Source organism: Trichoplusia ni, chromosome 7 (genome assembly GCF_003590095.1).
Source record: "Trichoplusia ni isolate ovarian cell line Hi5 chromosome 7, tn1, whole genome shotgun sequence".
Classification (NCBI taxonomy): domain Eukaryota; kingdom Metazoa; phylum Arthropoda; class Insecta; order Lepidoptera; family Noctuidae; genus Trichoplusia; species Trichoplusia ni.
The window spans coordinates 15684478-15708462 of NC_039484.1; the positions used below are offsets into that span (position 1 = coordinate 15684478).

Here is a 23985-nt window from a genome sequence, read left to right on the forward strand (position 1 = left end):
ATAAAATGTGATAAGTACCCGGATGACATTGCAGTATTCCATTAAGGGAACATTAGGTTTGTTCTTGGAAAGCAGAAATGAAAATGATTATTTTAATGTTAGTCAAAAGGCAAATGAAAATTAGTACAAATAAAATTTGATAAGTACCCTGATGACATTGCAGTGTTCCAATAAAGGAACATTAGGTTTGTTCTTGGAAAGAGGATCCTCCTTTATTTGCTTTAGCAAATCAATATCATAACATTTTCTGCCAGCTGTATTCATTGGGGACCATTGATCTGAAAATTGAATTACATCAGTAAAACTGGCAAATTTAAAACAACAAAAGTACTAATGCTGCCAGTGTACAAACCTTCAGTGTATTTGTACTTAGGTACAAATGGTGTAGGCTCAGCCTTAGATGTTTCTTCTGGCACAGGTTTAGCTGGTACAGTTAACTCATTAGCAGGCAGCATTTTTTCTTTCTCTACATTAACTACTTTATCAGTCTCATTTTTACCATTTTCATTTGACTCAGTTTCTTTAAGAATTGGCTCATTGTTAGGCATATTGTTAGCCATTTTATTTCCAGACTTTTTATTCGAATTCTTAGAATTCTTCATAGCTTTTTCATTTTTGTTGTTATCTTCCTTCACAGTCTCAGTTTTAGTCATCTCGGTTGAGTTTCCATTGGCAGTATCTGGATCTGATGTTTTAAATATATTAATAATTAACATTACATAAAGCATATTGCAATTACTTACCTTTAGTATGCAATACTATTAATATTATATCCTTCAATCAATATTGAAATAATATAGGAATTTCTAAGAACTACTCCCATCATATTTATGTATTACTGCAGTTAATTGTTGGTGTTTAGTAACTTATAAGGAGCTTAAGATTTATAAGCAAGACAGTTAACTATTTACCATGGGTTCCTTTACTATGACATTTAGGTGAGTACAAAAAAGAAGACTCATATTAAAAGAATAATGATAAAGTTACAATACTTGATATAAGGCATTTAGAATTTTCAGTTTCAGTTATTATTTACTATAAGAACGAACCTGTAGTCTTATTGTTAAGGTTAATATCTTTCATTTTAAATTCAGACTGATTGGTGCGCAGTACACTAGATATGCTCTGTGTTAGTTTCGCTTGGGCTTCTATTGCACTAGACCCTTCTTTAAGTTCAGGTGCTTTTGCAAACTGTTCCTTGGCAACCTTTTCAATACTAGCAGATAAAAGTTGTGTGGCAGTGGGAGGAATTTCAACAGATGGTTCACTTTTTTTAACTAGTTCAATGTTCGGTGTTACAGCAGCCGGAGTTTCAGCTTCTGGGGCTGATATAAATTGCTTGCTTGGTATTTGTTTCTTTACTGGTTCCACACCTTGTCCTTGAGTACATTGACTAGTTGAATGGATGATAGCTTCTGCCAAGCTATCAACTGAACTAATCGCTGTAAATAATACATTATTTTAGAAAAAATACTTAATGAATAATACAAGATTTAGTTATTCAGAGATCAGAAAGATATCTTTTTTGGAATAACAATAAATGTGGCATAACCTACAAAACTAAAACAATAGAATGAGATTGGATTTGTATGTACTAATGCTTAACAGTCAGAATGGACAAACTTTTACAAGTGTATTATGACTAAAAATGCAACTATTTCCATCGGCCAAGTGAAATTTTATTACATGATACACCATCTAGCTTCAATCCATAATGCATGGTTCAGTTGTATTTTCTTAGACTCCCATTAAAAGCAAATCTGCTAGGTTCCTAAAATTTTACTGTATTTTGCTCTGGCTAAATGGTTTTTGTTAAACATTCGAGAAAAGACATAGCAATTGCATTAGTGCAATGAATTTATAGGAAATGTAATAGGAACTGATTTATTCTAAACTCACAAACATAATGACTATATTGCAATTATTTCTATGTCTATTCTGCAAGATAAAAAAGTCAAGGATTGATTTTACAAGTACAGACATGTTTCTCTCTCTATACTAAAACTGTCAATCAGTTGTTGGGTATTAGATAAGAGTTACGTCCTGGAGCTACATTTCTAGAACATACTAAATTATTTGTACTTAAAAGGACATATTCGTAACTTAGCTTAAGCTCCAAAAGCAGTAGAAGCAAGAATCAAGTTTCAACTCTTGGATACAATTTTGCAAATGACATAATTAAGTGGTTTAGTAAGAACCAGCTTTTGAAAGTGTGTCCTTCTCACTGTCGAGCATTAGTATTGTAACTTAACGTGTAAAATTATTTATTACCACGACTAGATACGACGAAATAAATTTATTGCAAAATGGGTTAGACTTACTTTTTAAATATTGAGTTACTTTTTAGGAATAGGTGCTAGTTTTCTTTAGTTCATTTCGAATAATTCTCACGTATTATAACTTATGATAACATATTGCACGATAAATTTGTAGATAGAGGGATGTAACGTATACATCGCACGAAGTATGGAGTGACAATGTAATTTATCCGGGTTGCAAATAAAATGTCTATGTTAAAATTAAGTGTTATATATGTTCTCGATTAGAAAATATGTAGCGAGAGGAAACACGAGAAAAATTTAAGTAACATCCTCACCACTTTAAAGCCTATCAGTTTTTATGAACCAAGTTCGTAAGCTATTTATAGATTTAGATATTTCCACGTGGGAGTTCTTGCACAGTACCCGAATATCAGACTTAATGTGGCACTGCAATTATATCACAGTTTAGTAAATCGTTTCACCTTCTAATTATTCTTCACTCAACTAAAATAAGATCCGATAATGTTACAATATGGTAAAAGAAAGTCTATTCGAAAGGTCACTCAAGGATCTATTGTCCGACTTTTAACACACTTTGCACTTGAAACACTTTGCTTATTTTAAAAACTTAAATAAATAATTTATAATACAATTAATAAAATCTATAATACAATTATTTAATTATTATGATAAAATGATTGAATAAAAAGGTTAAAATCTTTTAAAACGCGGCCATGCTCAAAGTGACTGTAAGGTAAAAGCCGCCATCTTGGATTGTTCCATGCGGACAGGCGGTTCAGTGCCACTAGTGTTGTGCGCAAGTACAGTGTAAAAATCGATTTCAATTTAAAGTTTCACTAAAAGTATTAACTTAATAAAATATAAGTTAGTGATATAAATAAAAAACACGATTATCAATTATTCATTTGTTAATTTTGTAACCAATGTAATTTTTTTCCTGTGTGTACATTAAGATATTAATTTTGAAGAGGCAACATTGAAATAAGTTAAAGCGGTCGGATCTATGTAGTAAAAAAATATCGTCTAAAAACTAATTTAGTGTTATTGTGTATACCAGTTTTTGCCACTGACTGGTATTCGATGCTTTGAAGTAGTAAACTGGCATTGAATGGCAGAAATTTTGTCTCAGTAAAGTTGATAGTACAAAAAATCAAATAATACTGAACTTAGTACTACTTCACCCAATGTACCACTAGCGACTAGTGGAATATTTATAATTTTATTCCCACAGACTTAGTTCAGTTTATCCGCTAATATTCGACTAAAGTGTTAATGCATACTAACTACACGAAACGAGAATTGAGGCATATTATCATATTTAGAAATCTCCTCTGACATAATTTTAGTTTTGGTTTAAAACATTTTAATTTAATTGTATCTAAAACCTTGAGATATAAATTGAAAATATTAGCTTACTTTGGCTTTATAAAGACGAAATAAACTTTGTTTTACATATTGCATAGTTCGTTGATGAAAATTTATTTATGCTGCTGGTTTATTCTAATGCTGAAACTTAATTTCATACTGTTTCAAAATATAGCAACTGTTTCTGCCGGATAACGATTCTAAACCAGATAATAGTGATTTATCTGTATCCAATGCATGTATTATGCCTTACGCAATGACTTAACACTGCTTGATTTTTGAATACATAACGTTTTTGAGTTCATAAGCGATTCCATGGTGTAGGTAATAAAATAGTAAAAAAATAAACCTGCAGCCAAATTGATTTAAAATTTACTAAATATATAGGGCAGTGTTTTTAAAACCAAAAGGTGTCTTGTGTCATTCGAACAGTAAGTACTAGAGACGTGTTCGTGTAAGACTAAACTACCTTAACCTTCTTTTCAGGTATGAGGTGAAAAAAAAAAACGAACCGCTAAATGAGACAACGTCGCTATTAACGATTTGTGCTATCAATCCACCGTATTAACTGAATAGCAGTTTTTTTAATATTGTAATCCTAAATTGATGACCGATGACCTAAAAAAAGAAGCTGGCTTGGACTGGGTGCGGAAGGCGGAAATATTTATTTCATATAGCTTATAACCTGACAATTCAAGACTAATTTAGCTGAGGTATTAAAACGTACACAGGACTATTACAACTTATACATTTTATGCCAAACTTTAACCAAGACATACAATCACGCTTACAGTTAGTTATCGTCTGCTCAATACAATCTCTTGAAGATGACAAGGATGCAGTGCTAGTTAGTGAACAAGATGTAATGAAAGTTAGATGAAGTACTTACCAACAGGTGGTGTAGGTCCATTAGGTTTGTTAGCCGCAGCTGCTGCTGCCTCTTTCTCTTGTACATCTTTGATTTTTTCTTTGTCTTCAGATTTGACGCGTTCTCTGGGCTCTCTAATTCTCTGTGGTTGTGGTGCAGGCGCGTTAGGAACAACAGTTGGTGTTACGGTTGCCGACGTAGTTTGTGTCGATGCAGGCACAGGTATGACAGTAGACGTAATCGCCGTCGAGGTTGTTATTGGGGCTACTGTTGCTAAAGGTATTGTAGTAATATTTATATTTTCTGACGTCTTTTCTACTTCTTCGATTTGAGGCACATTTTTGCTTTGTTTAAATTGCTTATTAGGTGGTATATTCTTATTTGTATCTAGGACTAAAGATTGAACTGTGTGTTCATTATTCTTTTGAAGTTGCTTAATATTCATAGGCATTTTAGGCACTGCAATAGGACTGTCTGATATTGCCGAAACAATTGGCGTCTCGTTTGATTCTACAGCAACATCATGTCCTAAATGTTTACTTTCGTTTACAGTTAAAATTTCAGACTTTACTACATTATTATTAATAGAGCTTATTGCATTTGGTTGAGTTTGGACAGAGCTTGATGCGGACGACACGGTTACGTCCACGTTCTTTGATACATAATTCGATTTAATAGAATTATCACAAGAAGGTTGATTGGCCACTTCATTGACCATTCTATTAAATTCTTCGGCGAAACTGTGTGTTGGTGGTTCCTAAACAATCGAAAATGTTTTATATAATTCATGCCATGACGTAAATTATAATATACTGCATTAAAAAAAGGGTACTTATTCTTTATTAATAACAAGCACTAACAAAAGTGAAAGTTTATTTAAACTGCTTTGGAACAAGTACTCTTTTAAAATTGTTTGTTAGTTGAGATACCGTAGGTACAGAAAACAGGGTCTGTTTCGATATCAATGTAGGATCATTATGAACACTCATCTTAAACGTTACTGACAAGCTCATGTTACGTTGTTAGTAATGTTGTGAGCTTATAATATATGTAATGCTTCTGTTCTCAAAGGTATCCGTTATGTAACTCTTAACACAAAGGCCTAAATAAAGTTATTTTAAACTTCTTTTTTATCATGCCATGTTATAAATAAATTGAAAATGTTGCAATTAGTTTGTTTAAATATCATTCCTACTTTTCACATTATTTTACTTACATATTTGGCTAATTAACGAATTTCATAAAATAAACTTATTTAACAAAGACTCACGGGTTGAGGAGTGTGTCGATCGTTAGCTTCGCTGTTTAAAAAATTGTTATCGTTGGTAAATGAATCCGAAAAAACTTCTTGTTCTGTAAAAATAAAGATTTTATTAAATACCAGGGGTTCGACGATAGGTTATTAAATAAATACATACATAATATATTAATGTATAGACTTGTACTTACTCGTTTTAGGGTCGATGATTGGTACTCTATGACTTCTTTTATGGGCGGCTGGACGTAAACCTACGAGAAAATACGGATTTAGTAAAAAAATAAGTTAATGTCAGTTTTTCCTTTAATTCTTTCTATCCGATCTTATGCCACTTTTTTTTGCAAATTTGAACAGATTTGACAGTTTTTCCTTAAGGTCCAAACAGTAACTATAGTTGGAGTTTAAAACATAATTCGAAGAGATATGATAACTTTACATCAGTAACAAAACCTATTATCTAATTGGTAGTTAGTTACAGTAAAATCGTTTAGCTAATATGCATCAATAAATGATTACACATAAAAGCCATTGTTCTGATACGATATGGGTTCCCCTAATTAAGTTTAGTTACATTTCGTGCACATACTCTTAATGTATGGCACAACCGCATTGAACTTAAAGAGAGTGAGTGAGAGCAGGAAATATTAGCGAATTTACTAGTTCGCAGTATAGAAGGTCGTTTAAGAAGTTATTCTGTGATCTTTGTTAGAAGGATTGTGTCTGCTTTACATCACTTAAGCTAAGTTGATTTATTATCAGACATTACAAATGAGCAAGCTCGATTTTTACATATGACCAGAAGCTTAACGGTATAGGATACATTAAAATGTAATTTACCCAAAGAACTTAGTGAAATATCTTAACGAAAGTAGTAGTTATTATTACCAGGCATAGTTTGGTGCATGAGTGTAGAAGCTTGTGCGTGAGGAAGCGTGGCAGTGGGCGCAGTGGGAGTTGCGGGTGTACCCTGTGGCCCCACCAAAGTAGTGGGATTACTCCTACCACCTGGGGCGTTCGCTTGTAAGTTTGGCGTAGGCAGCTGAGGACTATTCGAAGTGTAGTAATCTGTGGGATCAAACCAAATTTATTTAAAAACATTTTATTTCATCATTTAGCATGATTACTTACTAAAGTTTGATAAGTCTATTTAAAAACAAAACAGAAAATACTATAACAACCATTTATCATAATAATATAATAATGAAATTAATAAAATTTAATTATTTGTGAATTAAATACAATATCTTACGCTATCATCGTATTGCACATATATTTCTGGAATGATATTGGTTTTATTTTGTCGATTTTACCCATACTTGCAAGGCCATGATTTCGTAACATTTCATAATGTTACACAACTCACATGTCACGTGACAACCGTCAGACACAATTCAGTGCGTCGAAAAATTGTTTTGTTCTTTGTCCACAATAGTAAAAAGAAAAATAAATCGAGACCAAACCGTATTATTTAGATTGTTTCTGTACAAATTTTATTGAACATTGTTTTAAATAGCCAGAAACTTAAATTTAAATTATCCATGACCGGCTTATTTTATTGCACCAATATCAATAATCAAGTCACAAAATGGACATATTAATTTTAAGAAAATATATTATGTGAAAACTATCTAACAATATTCGAGTATCCATATCATTTTATCGCTATCATCTAACACATTTCTCAGCGAGATATTGGTATCTAAGATAATAATACCATTCGCGTTAGAATTTCTAACGTAAATTAAGTGAGATAAATAGAATAGTTCAAATACATACACGATGGGGTGTGGCTCGGAGGTGTATTATAACCTATGTAATGTCCCATATATGGATAGTACCTGCAACAAAACAACACGTCATTAATGAATAGCTATTTGATGCTCAGCATCTTCTGCCGAACCCAAAGTATATTTTGTGACGGCTTGAAGTTTTAGCTTATGCAGCTTATGGCTGTCTAATTTACACAACACTTATTACTGGCCAACACAATATTATTTGGAACATAAACAATATCTTTAACGACAATATCCAAACCCACTTCTTTATCTTTTAGTCTATAATTACCTTTTTTTAATAAACACAATCTATAGTCTACACTCGGGCGATTACCGATCGTAATATACGCATTATATCTAGGTATGTAGGATTTGTATAACTTGTTACTGAACTACGGGAGCTTAAGGAACCCGTGAGTCACAGACAGCAGTATACCGAATGACTGCAGTACAAACAAACCTTTTGCTACCTGAAAATATATACCACGTGCACTGTTTGGGAATGGAACCCATACATCAAAGTGACGAAAATTTAAACGGTTTGTAATGCGTCATTTAGCTAATCGACAAAATTGTATTGTAAAAGTTTGATTACATCGGGTCTTATTTTTCACAAATATTTTGTTTCTTTTTTTTTAGAATCGTCTTATAATACTGATACTATAGCAATTACAACAAAATAACATCTTTCGGAGAGTTATATTGTATAATTTTAAATTCTTATATAATTCAATGGCTCATCTACTGGGCAGTTATTATTGTAACGCAATTTAACATATTCTGGAAACATCAGGTCTCAACCTTTTGCTCCGCGGTTTATTGTTATTCATCTCATGTCTAGTCTATTTTTCATTACAGATTCATATCTAACTTTATTTTGATAAAAGTTACATAGATTTGTGGAAATAGTTATATAATAATTTAATTGACTTAAGTAAAGCCAAGGAAAAGTGATCATTGAATAAGGATTTGTAAAAAGGATCATATCCAATTTTGGTACTCATAGTGAACAAAACTGGTGGAGAGTGAAATATTAGCAGCTTCAATGCCGACCGAAACCACTAAGACACGCATTTGTGTGATCCACGAATGCTTGTTCTAACTCTGGGTGTGCATATGACGTGAATATTTAAGAAATCTCCGTAACACAGAAACTGAAAATACTCTGAAAGTACTTCTTTTTTATGTAATCTTGTAACGTTGTAGATTTGTGTATTACTTACCCTGGTGTACTGGAACGAGGCTGCTGGTAGGTTTGCATACCCATTGGTGTCGGCTGGAACACTAGTGTTGGGTACATGACAGGTCCAGTGGCTGTGGCAGCAGCACTAGGTATGAACGACTGTTGTTGTCTGTTAACAAATGTTACATTACTGACCGTCACATCGTAAGATGTAAGGAGTTAAGATGAATTCTAATTCTATGAAAAGCTATCAAAAGTTTTATATAAAGCAAATGTTTACAGGTTACGCGACTGAAATGATTACGAAAGAAGTTAGCTGCTTTACCACGTACTTTAAACTTCTCTCTTGCGACAGCATGTATTGCGCCAGCACAACGTTACTGATGCATGAATTGATTCAGAAAAATCCCTATTACGTGTTTAAGTCTTGTTACGAATAATGATCGTATATAATGATCGATGTGGAAGATTAAAGGAAGAATAAACTGTCAGTTTAAACTGCCTTTCTCTAGACTTCATTCTTTTTTTAGAAGGATCCGTCCTGTTTCTTTGACCGTTATTTTAATTGAACGTATCTTAGAAGATGGATTTTACATAATTTGAGCTGGTTGCTTTCTTAAAAATATAATACAAAAAGGGTATAATATTTTGATCGTAAAAGGTAATGTGGAAGTATACGGGAGAAAATAAGAGTCACGCAAATATTTAAGAAAAAAAATTGTTAAAAGATTTTTTAATTGGGTGCTATTTTGCGCATTTTTATGGATATTAAAAGCAACTTGTGTACCTTGGATGTGTGTTCGGCCTCGTTCCGTGCTGCGCCGCTCTATACTGGTAGTTGGCGAACTGTGGTCGAGGCTGCGGCGTCTGGTTTTGTGATACATAACTATGGCCAGCCTGGAAATTAAAACCAACTTATGAACACACATGAAATACGTGACACTTACATAGTTTAGAGTACCAAATAAGATGCTCATAATTTGATCGTTACAATTTTAATATCTTACTTCTTTTTGTATAAAATTGTTAACATGTTTATAATAAAGGCAAATACATGCGCAACATGATCATTATCTTAAATATTTCCAGAAATCAGAAGTACATAATCGGTGAGTGTTTAATATTTACAATTGAATAAACAAACGTTTATTACAAATCTTAACATGCACGTGAATTTGGATTTTATATTGTCTTCAATAAATTTACGTTAACTTTAATGCCATTGTTACTACTGAATTATATTTTGAGTATGGTTCGTCAGAGTGATGTCAAAATCATTTCTACTTTCGTTAGATGGCGCATAATTATTTTTAACAAATTATATGTCTTAGGCCAGCAGCATGGAATATTATGAATGAGACTCGTACCATGGTTGTTTTGGACATGTCCTGCTGAGGTGCCGGCGGTGCCGACGGCTGCGGAGTCGGCTGGACTCTCAGCGTGGCTTGCGCCGAGGACTGCGCGCCACCGGCTGTGCTCGGCATGTATGCGGCCCCGGCGGCGCCCGAAGGGTGGTAACATTCCACCGGTCCTGAAATCACACAAACTCATGTATTCCACACTATTAAAACAGAAGCTGTCATTCAACGAATAATGATCCACGTTTTTTAACTTGTTCTCCTTTGAACTCACTGTGTGGTGTTGACGCCCGTGGATAACTGTGAAGCGCTAAGGAAATATTGTTTAAATATTGTACTTAGACAGTACAAACAAAATATTACTTATAATTAAAATTTTGGAAGCATACTTTAAAATGAACTAGATATTTATTGAGAGAAATAAACAGTATCATGCATACGGTATGAAAAGTTACAAATAACAATAGCTCATAAAACACAATCGATACTTGGGCTTAGGTAAACATAATAAAACATTGATCTAGAGAGGTGTAACAAAAACTAAAGAAACAAATATTTAAAAAATAATCGATATTAATAACACCCGCATCGTTAGTGTACACTTACTAGCTTGTGTTAATAGTCGGTAATGATGCGAAGGCAGCATGCAATTAGAGTTGGAATATCGAGAAGACGATTGTTCATGTTTGATGGAGTTAGCATTAGTTTGCTGCGGTATGAACTGCAGAGAAACATTATTCAAGGGTTGCAAATTGATTTGATTCGCATTGATATGCTGTGCCACTGCCGATTGTGGCATATTCAATGATGTTTGTAAACTTTGCGCCACATCAATCGCACTCTGTTGTGACTGATTTCCATGGTTGACACACGCATGTGACAATGTATTTAAAGAACTATTTGTTCCTCTTAGTGCCACCATTTTAATTTCATGATATAAATCTTTTAGAAATTGAATTAGCCAAATGTTGAACCATTCCCAAAACAATGGAGACACGATCATCGGCATAGGGCCAGTTTGATTTTAATTTAACATCTCACAGTGACACACTCGTGTCAGTTTGTAATCTTTTTGCATTAAGAGAAGCGTTGGTGTCATTAAATTTTAGCAAGTATTTAACGCCAGCTGTGACCACAAGTAGCGACACGAATCACTGCACCGAATTTTGTTTTTTCAGTAAAGAGGCACAACGCATGTTAAAATATTATTCAATGCAGTCCGCATTCACAATTTAAATAGTAATTTAATGCAGCATAGAGAAAATCGATAAGCAAACGGCGCGCTACATGCTACATCGCTCCACACTCGCACTCGAATATATGCCAACGTGACACTTTCACGTTAACTTTACTGTTTTTTCGCAAAGTCCGTACAAATGTAACTTTGATTTGTATTAATAAACGTTTTTATTATTAACAGAAATGATCAATGTCGCAAAATCGTGTGATGAGGTATCGCACCGATGAACATTTATACATGTATATCGGGACTTGGAGTGAGAAAGAGACAAGGGTATCTACATCCACCGCTACAATTTTGGGCGTTACCAGACCGCCCCTAGTTACCTCCGTAGTATAACAAAGTGAGGTTAGCGGCAAAACGTATAGAATAGCGTACATCGACGTTTTCGTTAGAATACGACACAGGAATTGTTGGTACAACAGCAGTAATGGATTAGGAACTCGAAAACTTCCTACTAAACACGCCGTGTATGGGGATAGAACGTCAAAATGAGGGGACTGCGGATTGTTTTTACTGAGGGGAAATCGGGGTTGCTATATTTTAAAAATATAAGACTAGTGAGGTTCCCGCAGGAATCGCCAATGGCTATTAATCGAGACGGATTTTACATCAGATCTGAATGTAATGGAATATTATAAATGTAGTGATTCACGAATTGGATAGGATCTTTATCATAAGATTTTAACGTTAGTTGGCTATGTAGGCGTTAGAGTAAATACGTTTGAAATTAGTAAGTTCCATACTTAAAACTAGTGTTATTGAGGTTAAGCCTTTAGTAATTTATAATGTAACGTATTTTAAAGCCTCTCCAGAGTGAGTGAAATTTAAATTCAGTTTTAAGTTTTTAGACTTGTTACTAAAAGTGTAGACCACTGTATAAACTGTATTTCGTTAGTATTTCTTCTCATGAGGATTTATATGATGTGCTTTGAAAAGCATAGCTGTATTTTTTGATTAAGAAATGTTTTCTTTTTTAGCAATAGCCTAGGAATTACTTGGTTACCTTAAGTGTGGTCAGGTTTCGTACCGCCATGGATCTGATATCTGTTTCCGCTCTTACCGATTGACTACAGTAGTTTCGAGAACTGAAATGCTTAGCAGGCGCAAATACGGATTTTAAGTCTACAGAATACTGATAGATACAATGGTGATTATACAATTGATTATTATTTGACTCTAAAATTGAAAAAAAAGAGGATTATTTGTTGTATTCATAATTGTTATTTAAGTACACAAGGTATTCAAATAATCGCGAGACATTTTAAATGTAGTGTATGGGAGTGAATATTTCTAAAAAAGTCGATTGACCTCGTTAAACAAAATTGTTATCAGTTATTTTCAGAATTTGTAAGGGAGAACCAAAATGTTTCCAACGATTTACTTTGTCAATATTCTTTCCACGAACAAAAACGATATTTGAAATATGATCTGGTTTCGTCGAAACATGTCGTTTTGTCTATCTGATCATTATTTGATTGGCTATTATCTCCACTGTAATAATAACAAAAGCCTAAATATATTTTTGGACTCATCTCGAGTTACAAATATTTTCGTACAAGTTTTGGGAGAAAAACATCTAAAAAACTTAGGTAATTTCTATATTTTCTAAATTCTTGTGGAAACATTAGAAAAGGAGAACGTAAAGAAACCATGAAAAAAAAAACAGAAAAAACGTAATACATTATCAAAATAAATAAGGATGGATGGATTGGGATTGGAGTTCTCAAGCATACCTAGTTTACGCTACCATTAGCTTACATCAGCACAAACTAACCCATGCATTTAAAAGCTCTTACATGTATAATAATTTGTTTTTACTTTCAAATTATGTCTTCCGTACTATAATTTAGGTTTAGCATTTTGGGATAATTATATAAATTCTAAGACCTGCTAATAATATTGTTGTTGAGTTGTCTAGATCATGACAAGGAATCTTGAACGAGGAGTCTTTACTCAGGTGGAATCAAAACAAATGTTAAAAGTTAAGTTCGGCTGAAAATAGTGAGGAACTTAGTTAAACTATAATTAAACTAACAAATAGTTGTCCCAAGGATTGTGCACATTTCAATTACGGAATAAACAAAATATACTTTATTATTACTTGATAGCAATTTAAAATGTGGCTGATTTTCTTTGTAAATTACAATTTAAACTATTGAGAAAAAGTACACAATGGTATGGTGTACGTATGAAGCAATTTGTTTGTTACAGTATGAGGCTATGTTCAGATGACGCACGATTATGTGAACGACTGATGTTTATGTATTATTTTCTTGACGCGCGTATTGAAAACTCGGCATCGCGTGTTCATCTGAACGTAGGCTAATGCTCTAAAGCATACGTTTTCTGTAATCTTCTGTTTTTGTGTTTATTGTTTCTTTAGAGGCGATTATAAGCTCTGTGAATTGTAGTGCATTACCCTTTTACAAATGGAATGGTGACCAAAGCTACACTACTACACTCAACATTTTATCGAAGGGTGAACGGATACACAGTCGGTGTGCATCATGCCGAGTATTTGCACAAATGTTACATTACAAAGTATTGCTTTGTAAGCTGAGCTTTTATTAAATTTGCACCATTTGATTCGAGCGAACGTTACGGTACACGGAAATACTCGAAAAAATGCCCTTAAGTAAATAAATCCCAAACCTTTGTTCTATTATTTAAACAGTCTGGGTCTGAAGTTTTTTTTTTAATCTTCTAATATAATCTGTTTATTTGCGTCTAAGACATGCAAAACTTTTGTGAAAAAAATAAATAAATTAATTTAAGAAATTATAGTTACACTACAAAACTTTAGTTGCACGTGGCTGGGCAGCAACACGTGGCATTGCCCTAATGACAGTTGGGCTGCAATCAAAGGTTAGAAATGCCACGTGTTTTGAAAGTCCTACAAATATATTAAAACTATTAACTAGGTTTCACTACCTAGTTAATAGTTTTAATATGAAGCAGAGCGTTACTACTCAAAGTTATAGATAGAGACCTCAGAGCATTGTTTTTCTCTGCATGATTTAATATATTTTATTTCATTGTCGAAGGAAGCTTTTTATAGCAAACTAGTTGTTCAAATAGCTAATTGCAATAAATTACAAAATATTTGAGAGAGTACCTTTGCAGTTATCCAAAATCGACCCTTTAGAAGAGGAAGAGGCTCTTCAGAGCTTAATATTCCATAAAATAAAAGATTTACACATTTTTGCAATATGGTTGGGAAGAGGGGAAATGCTAACAATCAGTATCATGTATATAATAACAAGGTATATTTTTGTATTCCCAGATCTAAATTATTCCTAGTTTACCGTTAAAAGATGGAGACATTGTTGGTCTTATAGACCGAAAGTGGACTCGAGAGCGAAAGTATGGTGACATCGAAAGCAAACTTAATTATGGATGGATGATCTTGGGAGACTGTAAGGGAACCCAAAGAGGAAAAATTCCCGTGAATAACTTAAGATAAGGAATAACATGAATACAGAATAATAGTTAGCATCAGCTTTAGTTTCGTAGTTCGTAATGTAACATGGAATTTTTGTTTTCTTGTAGAAGCAGCAAACTAAGCTTTAGGTGGCAAAGTAACTATCAAGTGTAAACTTTCATAGTGAATTTAAGTAAAATAACACTATATTAAGCAAGCAAGTTAAGTGATCGGAAAGTCAATAAGCCAAGCCAAGGCTTGCATAGATCAGGAAAATAAACGCTTTTTAATATGGGTAAACCGCGAGAGATGAAATTAAAAATATCCGTTTTAAAAAAGGAAAATAGTTCATGAGAAACGTGACGAAATTAGGATAAAATTATTACACGTTTAAAGAAAATTTAAAAAAGGGCCCTTAAAACTCTTAAACGAGATTACTATAAACTGAAGAGTACTTGATAACTAAACACACTATTGTTGAGGCTTCGCTGACCATGCAGTTTGTTGACCAACAAAATTAGGACCAACTTACTTTTGAGGGTTTTACACAGATTAATTTCTTACATAACTGATTGATTTATTTAATTTAGTCGCGAGCCTGACTTGCAAATACGCCTACTATTCTTTCTGAACTCTCTGAACCTGTGATTAGCCTTAGAGCCAAATGATAATAATCTGATAAAAATTCCCAAGGATCCCAATTAATGTCACAAAATTTAATGTAGGAAAGCGATAATCGAAACCAATATTTTAAAAAACATCCTGTTTTTCGAGTGAAGATCTTAAGAAAAATGTATGGAAGACCTGCCCTTCCCTTCCGCCTAAAGTAGTTTAGAAAGAGGCCATCGCGGACAAACAACGTGACGAGTAATGTATATGTATTAAGTTAACAAAGTTATCAAGTACTCTTAAGACCCCTTTTTTAAATGAAATTGTTTTTTCTTTTATAAAATTCAGCAACGCGTAAAAGGGATAACTACGCACAGCCTATGCAACAAAATATAAAAAGGTGTCTACAATCTTTTCTACAAATTAAAGGTGAGAAATATGTATGCAACGAGTCACCTGATGGTCAGTGATCGCAGCCGGTGATAGCTGACAGTGGCAGAGGAGCCACTGATACGAGGATGATGAGCACTCCCTAAAATAAAAAAACCATGAAGCGGCAAAGAATAGTTAAAACCGCTTCTATACTTGTATATCCGTATTTATTTTCCAATCTAATTTTAATGAAGACTCAAGTCTACAAATTGATTTACAACATTCGGAGAGTGATTTATAATAAAATGGAATAAATTTGCTTTTTTCATTTTTTATAGTTTGAGCAAGTAGTAACAGAAATAATCTGATTTGACTTTGATCATTGTGGAAAAATCTGTGAGGAAAATATAAAAAGAGAATATAATTATAATATAGAAAATATATATTGTTTGGTTTTCGAAGTATTTTGTAAAAATTTAAAGAATTCTTACAAAATATAATTAACTAGTGTCAAGATTTTCTATTACATGAATTTATACTCCGTTTTTTCGGTGACAAAAAATATTTTTTGCAACATTAAAAGTTTACTGTCAAGTGTTAAAATAATACAAACAAATAGTTGTAAAAAAAATAGGATTACTGAAAAATTTAGATAGTTCATGAATATAACTTTCAAAGTAGTTCGCAGAAATAATAACATTTGTAACAAGTGTATTTTTTCGTATTTTTGTGAATTGACGACCTGAACCAATTACAACAAAACTAATGAGAATAAAAAGCTAGTATTAATAGATGATTCAATATAAGATACATTCTACACTACATATTAACATCAACGTCATCACATGAAGAAAAGAAAAAAGCGTCATTCTGACGTCTTACAAGCGTATTTTTCTCTAAACAATTTGACATCACACATCGACATAAAGAGACATGAATAACTACAAAACTAGAATAGGAATACAATCAATAAGAAATTGGAAAAAATAAGTTGATCTTAGTTTTTTTGCGACATTTATCATAATTCATACTATGAAAATTATGCTTTTCTGGCTTTTTTAGTTCTTAAATTTTTTATCCTTGCTAGGCAACGTGGTACAGTCACATAAAATTGCACATGCAAGTATATTTAAAATATTAGAAAATAACAAGACACCCTTAAAATATTCCTCTAGTTAAGGACAACGAAATGTGTACTCAATGTTTTTAAAAATTACTTTTGAACCGACCTGAAAACAGTAGTCCAAACTCTAAATAATCTATACTGTTGTGTGCGACAAGACTTAAAGCTTTTATAGTAAAAGAATCGACTTTAATAAAGTTTACAGTAAGTTACTTTGTTCCAGAAATAGTCACACATAACATAACAGTTCAAATGTGAATAAATGTCGAGTGTTGATTTTGAGGTTGCAGATTCCACTTTGGATTCCAAGGTGGGTGAGGTTTAGCAACAATATATTGTGTGCGTAAAGTATACAATTGAAACTACCATGCAATTTACTGTTAAACATATGGCACACAATTTTCTACAACGTTGTGACAATTTATATTAATATTTGCAATCACTCATGCATCAAGTCTTATTACAGGTATTAATGAGTACACATGCATGCATATCATTCTACATTGTCATTTCCAGCAAATAAATACTTTCTAGTCTTTTGATAAAACTTTGTATTTTGGAACCGATACAAACCAGAATAAAAATACTTTTAGCCTTTGACTACTTCATTCAGACAGTTCATTCAAGACAACTAAACAATTAGAAATGTTATACAGAAACATTTATAAATCTATACCTAGATAAATAGTGGTTTTTTTTTGACATAACATAGGTGCCACCTCAGTTTAGGATTAAATCTTCTAGTCATAACTAAGTGGGGAAAAATATAACTAGAGATGAAACAGTATTAAAATTGGTATAAAATTCATAATCGAAATATTAAATTTAATTAGGAAAAACAAAATTGTGCGTTGAATTTAAAAAGACTATTTTAATAAAAACCTTAAATATAACAACTTATTATTTAACTCAGACAAGTACTTATTAGTGTTAGTACTAAGATAGTCAGCAACCACTATTTATCTAAGCTTGAATGAAATGATGAATTCTTACAACAATAGTTCCTAGGATGCAAGTGGTCCACTAGTGAGGAGCTCATCATAACAGGAGAATAATAGTCATGATTAGCCTGAAAAGAGAATACACTTGAGTAAAGAATTCTGAACACAATCAAATAAAAAACGAAATCAAACTATTTTATGGATTTTTTAAAAAGCTTGCTAGGCATGATTCAGTCAAAACTCAACATACAATAATAATAGTCAAATCAAAAGACTAAAAGTATTTCGAATAAGATGCATGCATATTTAATATAGCCATATTTTAAACTGCAGGCCGTGCTGAAAAAAGTATAACGAAAGTAGGAAGTAACTAAATAACACAAAAGATAGCATAGCACAAATGTTATGAAATGACAAAAAACAATATAAAAAAACAAACTCAAACAAGAAGAACATATCCTACACACAAGTGCATTATGCAGAACAAAAAAGAAATATAGTCTGTAAAAGAAGTAACCTTGGTTATGTTTTAGAGAAGATGAGTGACTTGTCTATGACCTAAAACCATGTTGTTTAATATCTGTGAAAGTTTTTGAGTTGTAAGAAATATGATGATTTGAACATATTTTGTCCCTTCAGTTTTTGTTACATACAATTTGTAAAATTCTAAAATGTATTATAAAAATCATTTGGAGAAAAATTATATTTAAAGTTTTTAACTTTAACACAGAATAAATGAAGTTGTAGTGATTTTAAGACCAAATTTAAATGCTATAAACACCTCATGCTTGCCAATGTCATTATGTTTAAAAAGTTAAAAGACAGCCAAAAATACTCTTACTGTTATTAACAATATAGTTTAATCATTCAATTCCAAATTACAAATGAAATGCAAACATTTGAAGTAAACAGGAGATTTTAAGAATACAATGGTTAAATTCACCAACAATTCATCAACAATTCTATAGTTTTTATAAAATAAATTAGCACTGGTAATATAGTATTAGTGAAATAAATTAATATCACCCATCTTCTGTCTCTGATCCAAACAGTATTCATTCATTTTCATAATTCCATATCTTCAGTTTAGTAAATGCTTACTTGTTTTGGGTAGCTATAGGATTTCTTCACATTTAGTTTCTACACCATTTCATTGGTTATTTCTTCTTTGTTTTAAGCAACACATCCAAATTTCCAATAGAAAATAAACACGCAAAGATTTGACTAATAACTTCTTCAAAACTACCACCTCGCAATCAAGTTTTACATGGAAACACTGGAATAGCGCTATAGTTTTAAGAATTGTCTAAAATTGAGAATAACTTTTATAACATTTTAGCAGTATCAGTACCACCATTGAAGTAATTATTAGAGCCCTATTATAAAACAGTTTAATAAACAAAAATGTATATCATAATTAAATAAATATTTTAAAAATATCAGTTAGCAGCTTCCCAAGTTATATTTCCATTACAAAATAAACTGTTCATATAAATTCATCACAATTTTGAGGCTCCAGATCTCTTTAGTTTTTTAATGAGTATTGAAACCATATAAAACATGAGAAGTCTGCGTTCAAGATGTTCATAAACGAATAGCATAAGAAAAGTTGGTCTTAAAGTCACAACCACATTTCAAGTGCCCTACTCATAACAGCACTGTTTTCTTTGTTTGCATAAATTCATAAACATATTATTCATTTTGTAAACTTTTGTTTCTAAAACTCAGAACAATGTAAAGCTAAGTGGTTTTACAAACTTGTCTATGAATATTATGTTTAAGACAATCCACTTCGCATGATTTTTCAATGATATTTCATTCGCAGTGCTTGAGTACACAGTCAACAATATTTTATTGCAACATAATAAATTTGTTGGTGGCATTTTTTAATTAAAATTTCAAAATACAAACATGTATTTTGATGAAATTCAGAAAACTTTGTCTAGGAGAGGAATAAAACAGGCTAAAGAAAAATACTATTAACACAAGTTTTTAAACTGTGATAAATGTTTGTTGTTACAGATTCTGTCACAAACATCTACTGCTAGAAGTTATCTTGCAGCAAAACAAATACATGATTAAGCCACAACTTTGTAAACTAAAACTTTTACATGTAATGTTGATTTCATTGAAATATTAAATAATTGAAGTCATCATGTGGCTCTCCACTTACTTATAACAATAGTTTTTATTACAATAACAAAAGAAATTATTCGCAATTGCCGCACAACTAAGTGCTGAAGTGGCATATATTACGTAAATAAAATGATACAAACTTTAAACAACACAATTATTAAAAAAGGATACGGTCCGGGCCCTCGCTGACTCGGCGCCAACGGCACCTGATTCCCGTTGCTACTCATATTCTTGGCAGCATAGGTATCGGGACACGTACACCACTCAAGGTGGCACGTAAAATCGCCCTAACCGATTGTAGGACACATCCGGCACATAGGTAGAGTCGTAGAGATATACCGACGTCAGTTGACAAGTCACACGATTAATTTATACCCCTTGCAAGCAACGTTTCTAGCAAAAACATTGTACACCACTTGTAAAATCACAATATGTATTTCCTGGATAATGATAATAGCATCTCTACATAGGTAGAGCCCCTCCGATAGAGTCACTAAACAAACGACAGTACAAAATGGCGGATGTTAACCAATAAACAAACGTGACTGTCACTGATAGAGTCCAAAATTATTGCTAATCACTTAATTTTAGCGTTAATGCCGAAGTATTAATTAGTTTAAATAAGTTTAAAAAATGTAAAAATATTTCTTTTCAATAGGAATATTATCACGTATTTTTTGAAATCTTAAAACTGTCATTCGATCGTTCACGTCTACTCACGTCACGCATGCAATTCTCCGCATATACACTTTAGTTTATGTTCTGTTCTCCGCTACTAGCATGTCAATTTTTTTATCTACTGATAGTAGAGTAGGCAAACGAGGCAAACTATAGCCAAAGAGTATAGAGTTGTTGTAGGACGTTTTAAGTTTAATTAACTTCGAGCGTCTTGTGGTTTATCAATTTTTTACTGTTATTATTAAAGTGGGTAGGTAATTATAAAGATCATTTGAGATAATTACAAAAAAAAAATTCAACAGTTCACAGTTACTATTCATTACTTTGTACAGTAGTTATTTTAATGTTTAACAGTTGATTTCCAAAAATCGACTAAACTGATAAACTTAGGTTTTATCGACTAAGTAATCAAATCAAAAGAAAAATATCTTTCTTCAAAAAACAAATCGTATAAATTAAAAGTAAATTCAGAATGATTATAAATAATTAAAATTACTATTTCTTAAGCAAATAAAATGTTTCTTTTTCTATTAAATAAATTAATGCGGTATTTTAGTTATATCACTGTAGATTATTGAAGTGTTAGTACTTAGCTGGTATACTAATTAATTTCAGTAAATAAAGAAAACAGTAGTGTTGGGACGGCTGAAATGTGAAAAAGCTTTAAAAAAAATGTGCCAAATAATCTGCCATTATTTAAAAAAAAATCACATTTTGTTGTACATGTTGTACAAACCCCCAAAATATAGCGCATAAATTTATATTTATTTATCAACTGAACGCGTTGTTTAACAATATAGAATAATCCATAACCTAGTCTCAAACTGCTACATATGGCAACATTTTAAACGGCTTTTTTTAAATCCTCTCTTTCTGTTGAGACTTGTTTCGTTGCCAGTTGCCACTCTCTAAATAATTTTGATCATTAACAACATCGTTACAGTAATAATTTGATAAAAAAAATATTATTTTCTCAAAATTACCCTTTACTTGTTTCATGCGGCGTAATATCAAGCTACCAAAACACAAAATGAATAAATCTTGAGTTGTGGCACGATATTAAATAATAATTGTTAGAGCAGAAAAAAAATGTTGATGAGTGCATTAAGATATTAAAAATTGTAATCAAACTCGATGGCTTAGCCTGACAGAAAAAATAAATCTATTATAAAAAAAAATATTTTAGTCTGCATTATTATAAGCATGAGAGAGAGAGAGATACAATGAATGGAAATACAAAAAAAAAACGTAAATATTTCCCTAAGACCAAGGAATATAATCAAGTCAAATCAAAATCGGTTATTGAAATTCATAACGTACACATGTCATTCAGGTGGTTAAAAAAAAGTTCGTCCGCACAGAAATTTGTTGCTAATTGGATTATTGGAGAAAGGAACCACTTTATGTATTTTCCTTACATTCAGTTTATATCTCCATCAAACTTTGTTTGTTATTTATTTAACTATTTCGTGCAACAAGTTACTTATTTATTTATAGATAGATATTTTAAAATTGAACTTATCAGTTAAATATTCAAACACCTGTATAATTCTTAGATTAATTTGGTTAGAATCGTAATGGTTTTCTTTTTTTAATTTTAGGCACCTATGTCTTTTAGTAATTGATTGTAAGTATATTTTTATGGATTATTATGTAATTTGTTCGACATATATCAATGTTAATTGCATCAAAGAATGAAACAACCTGTCTAATAGAGACTGAAATAAAAAGTGGTTCTGTTATTCAAATTTAGATCCAATAATTACAATAATGATGTATTGGAAACGGTGTGAAAAAGGTAAACAATCCTAAGTTATCGTTTATCAAGTGCATAATAAATAAATAAATATAATATTTAAGTGATATACCTACTTATTTAATTTAATATTTTTTACAGTTTTGCAATATAGGTAGATTTTTAGCAGAATTTTATTTTTAAACTAAGTTTTCTGATCATGTGCAGAACGACACACCAACTTGTTTGTCTATCTAATGCTAGAAAACAAGAGCAACAAGTCGCCCTACCAAAACAGTACTATATCGAGATTTTGCAAACTCGACCTTAAAAACTTAATTTGAACGTGTTTCGTGACGTGTTGTTGGATGCTATATTTTAAAAACTGGCGATACTGTTTAAACAGACAATTTAGAAAGTCACAATAGTAATGTAAGGATTCTCGATTCACAGTGGGAACCTTCAGGGCTCGTGGCTTAGCACTACGGATAATATGACATACACCGCCATCGTATAATAACCTTGTAAACCGCGTGGTTCATTTCGCAAATATTTTGTATCACAGAAAATTATTAAGCACTTATAAGTAAAACCATAAGTTTTTAGAGAATATTCAAGGTCGAGAGGGATATAGTTTGTGCATGGGTTATAGAACCACCCAGGGTTCTTCCATCTTCATGACCACCAATTAATTATAGAAGTCAGGGTATGTGTAAGTTATAACTTACCTTCGGGCATGGTGGTCCAGCATGGGTAGAGCAGCACGGGTTCTTCCGACAAGTATAAGCAGTCATCAGATTGTAATGATTTCAAAGTAATCTTGAGCGACTCAATAAATTCGGGCGCTTCAGGGTCTAGCGTCGAATAGTCTAACAAAGAGTTGGTTGAACTGTATCCAGAACTAGTTTCAGATTTATATTCACGAGTTGTAAACGTGGTATTCAACACATTTGGGGTAGGATACTTTTTCATTTTGAACGTTTATTGAAAAATATACTTTAAACACAGAGAGATTCTACGCAATAACACAGTAGTACGTTTCACGAGAATTGAATGAACTTGTACGAGGTATGAGTCTACCTGAGAAAAAGTGAAGTAGGTACACTTTACGGTTGGCTCACAAAACACTCGGTCGCCCTACCCTCATTTTAATGATAATGCTCATCATGCACCGTCAATGCACCTCCATGCTGCATGAAATGGAAGATAAGTAGGTAGGTATATCTGTTTACTCTTCTAAAAGCATTGTATAAGTTACAAGTTGTCCTCGACAGGTTCAACCCCTGAGATAGCTTTATCAATTCATTGGACTTAAGGGTGTTTTTTACTTTTGTATATTTAGGTACCTACGTATGTACTGTCCGCTGAGATTTATAATGGACTTGCTAGTAAAACCGTTGTAGCCAGCAACAAATTTAAATATTTTATAATATCTTACACATTAAATTAAGATAAGTAGGTACTTATTTACGTATTTACATGCGTATCAACACCGTAGATTAACCTTAAACTAAGTACTAATTTTCAGTTGTAGATGTAAGATGACACTATGCTTTATAGTGCGCTATTTCATTTCCACAACTGTTGAAGTATTAATGCAAGAAGGGATTTTGGCATTGCCCTTTGGGCTTAGCTCAT

General features: G+C 32.2%; 1 protein-coding gene and 1 long non-coding RNA gene across 5 annotated transcripts in view; both read right to left on the bottom strand.

The window, feature by feature from the left end:
• Positions 1–23335, bottom strand: part of LOC113495640 (eukaryotic translation initiation factor 4 gamma 3) — a 30694-nt gene extending 7359 nt beyond the window's left edge. The window contains exons 1-13 of one of the 4 annotated variants that reach the window (XM_026874479.1): positions 20106–20698; positions 10364–10389; positions 10099–10262; positions 9519–9628; positions 8772–8900; positions 7550–7611; positions 6659–6838; positions 5965–6024; positions 5786–5868; positions 4537–5272; positions 1050–1442; positions 353–685; positions 148–278 (exon numbers count right to left, since the gene is read on the bottom strand). In XM_026874479.1, coding sequence (XP_026730280.1) covers positions 148–278; positions 353–685; positions 1050–1442; positions 4537–5272; positions 5786–5868; positions 5965–6024; positions 6659–6838; positions 7550–7611; positions 8772–8900; positions 9519–9628; positions 10099–10262; positions 10364–10389; positions 20106–20161 — 2463 coding nt within the window. In that variant the 5' untranslated portion in view covers positions 20162–20698. Of the gene's footprint in view, positions 1–147; positions 279–352; positions 686–1049; positions 1443–4536; positions 5273–5785; positions 5869–5964; positions 6025–6658; positions 6839–7549; positions 7612–8771; positions 8901–9518; positions 9629–10098; positions 10263–10363; positions 10390–10695; positions 11035–20105; positions 20699–23075 lie in introns of those variants that run through there. The other 3 variants (XM_026874478.1, XM_026874477.1, XM_026874476.1) reach the window with 3 other exon arrangements.
• On the bottom strand, positions 17709–20099 carry LOC113495645. The gene is made up of 2 exons (XR_003400749.1): positions 18316–20099; positions 17709–17926 (listed from the first exon to the last, which is right to left on the bottom strand). It is a non-coding gene; the product is annotated as an uncharacterized LOC113495645 (long non-coding RNA).
• Positions 23336–23985: the final 650 nt, after the last annotated feature.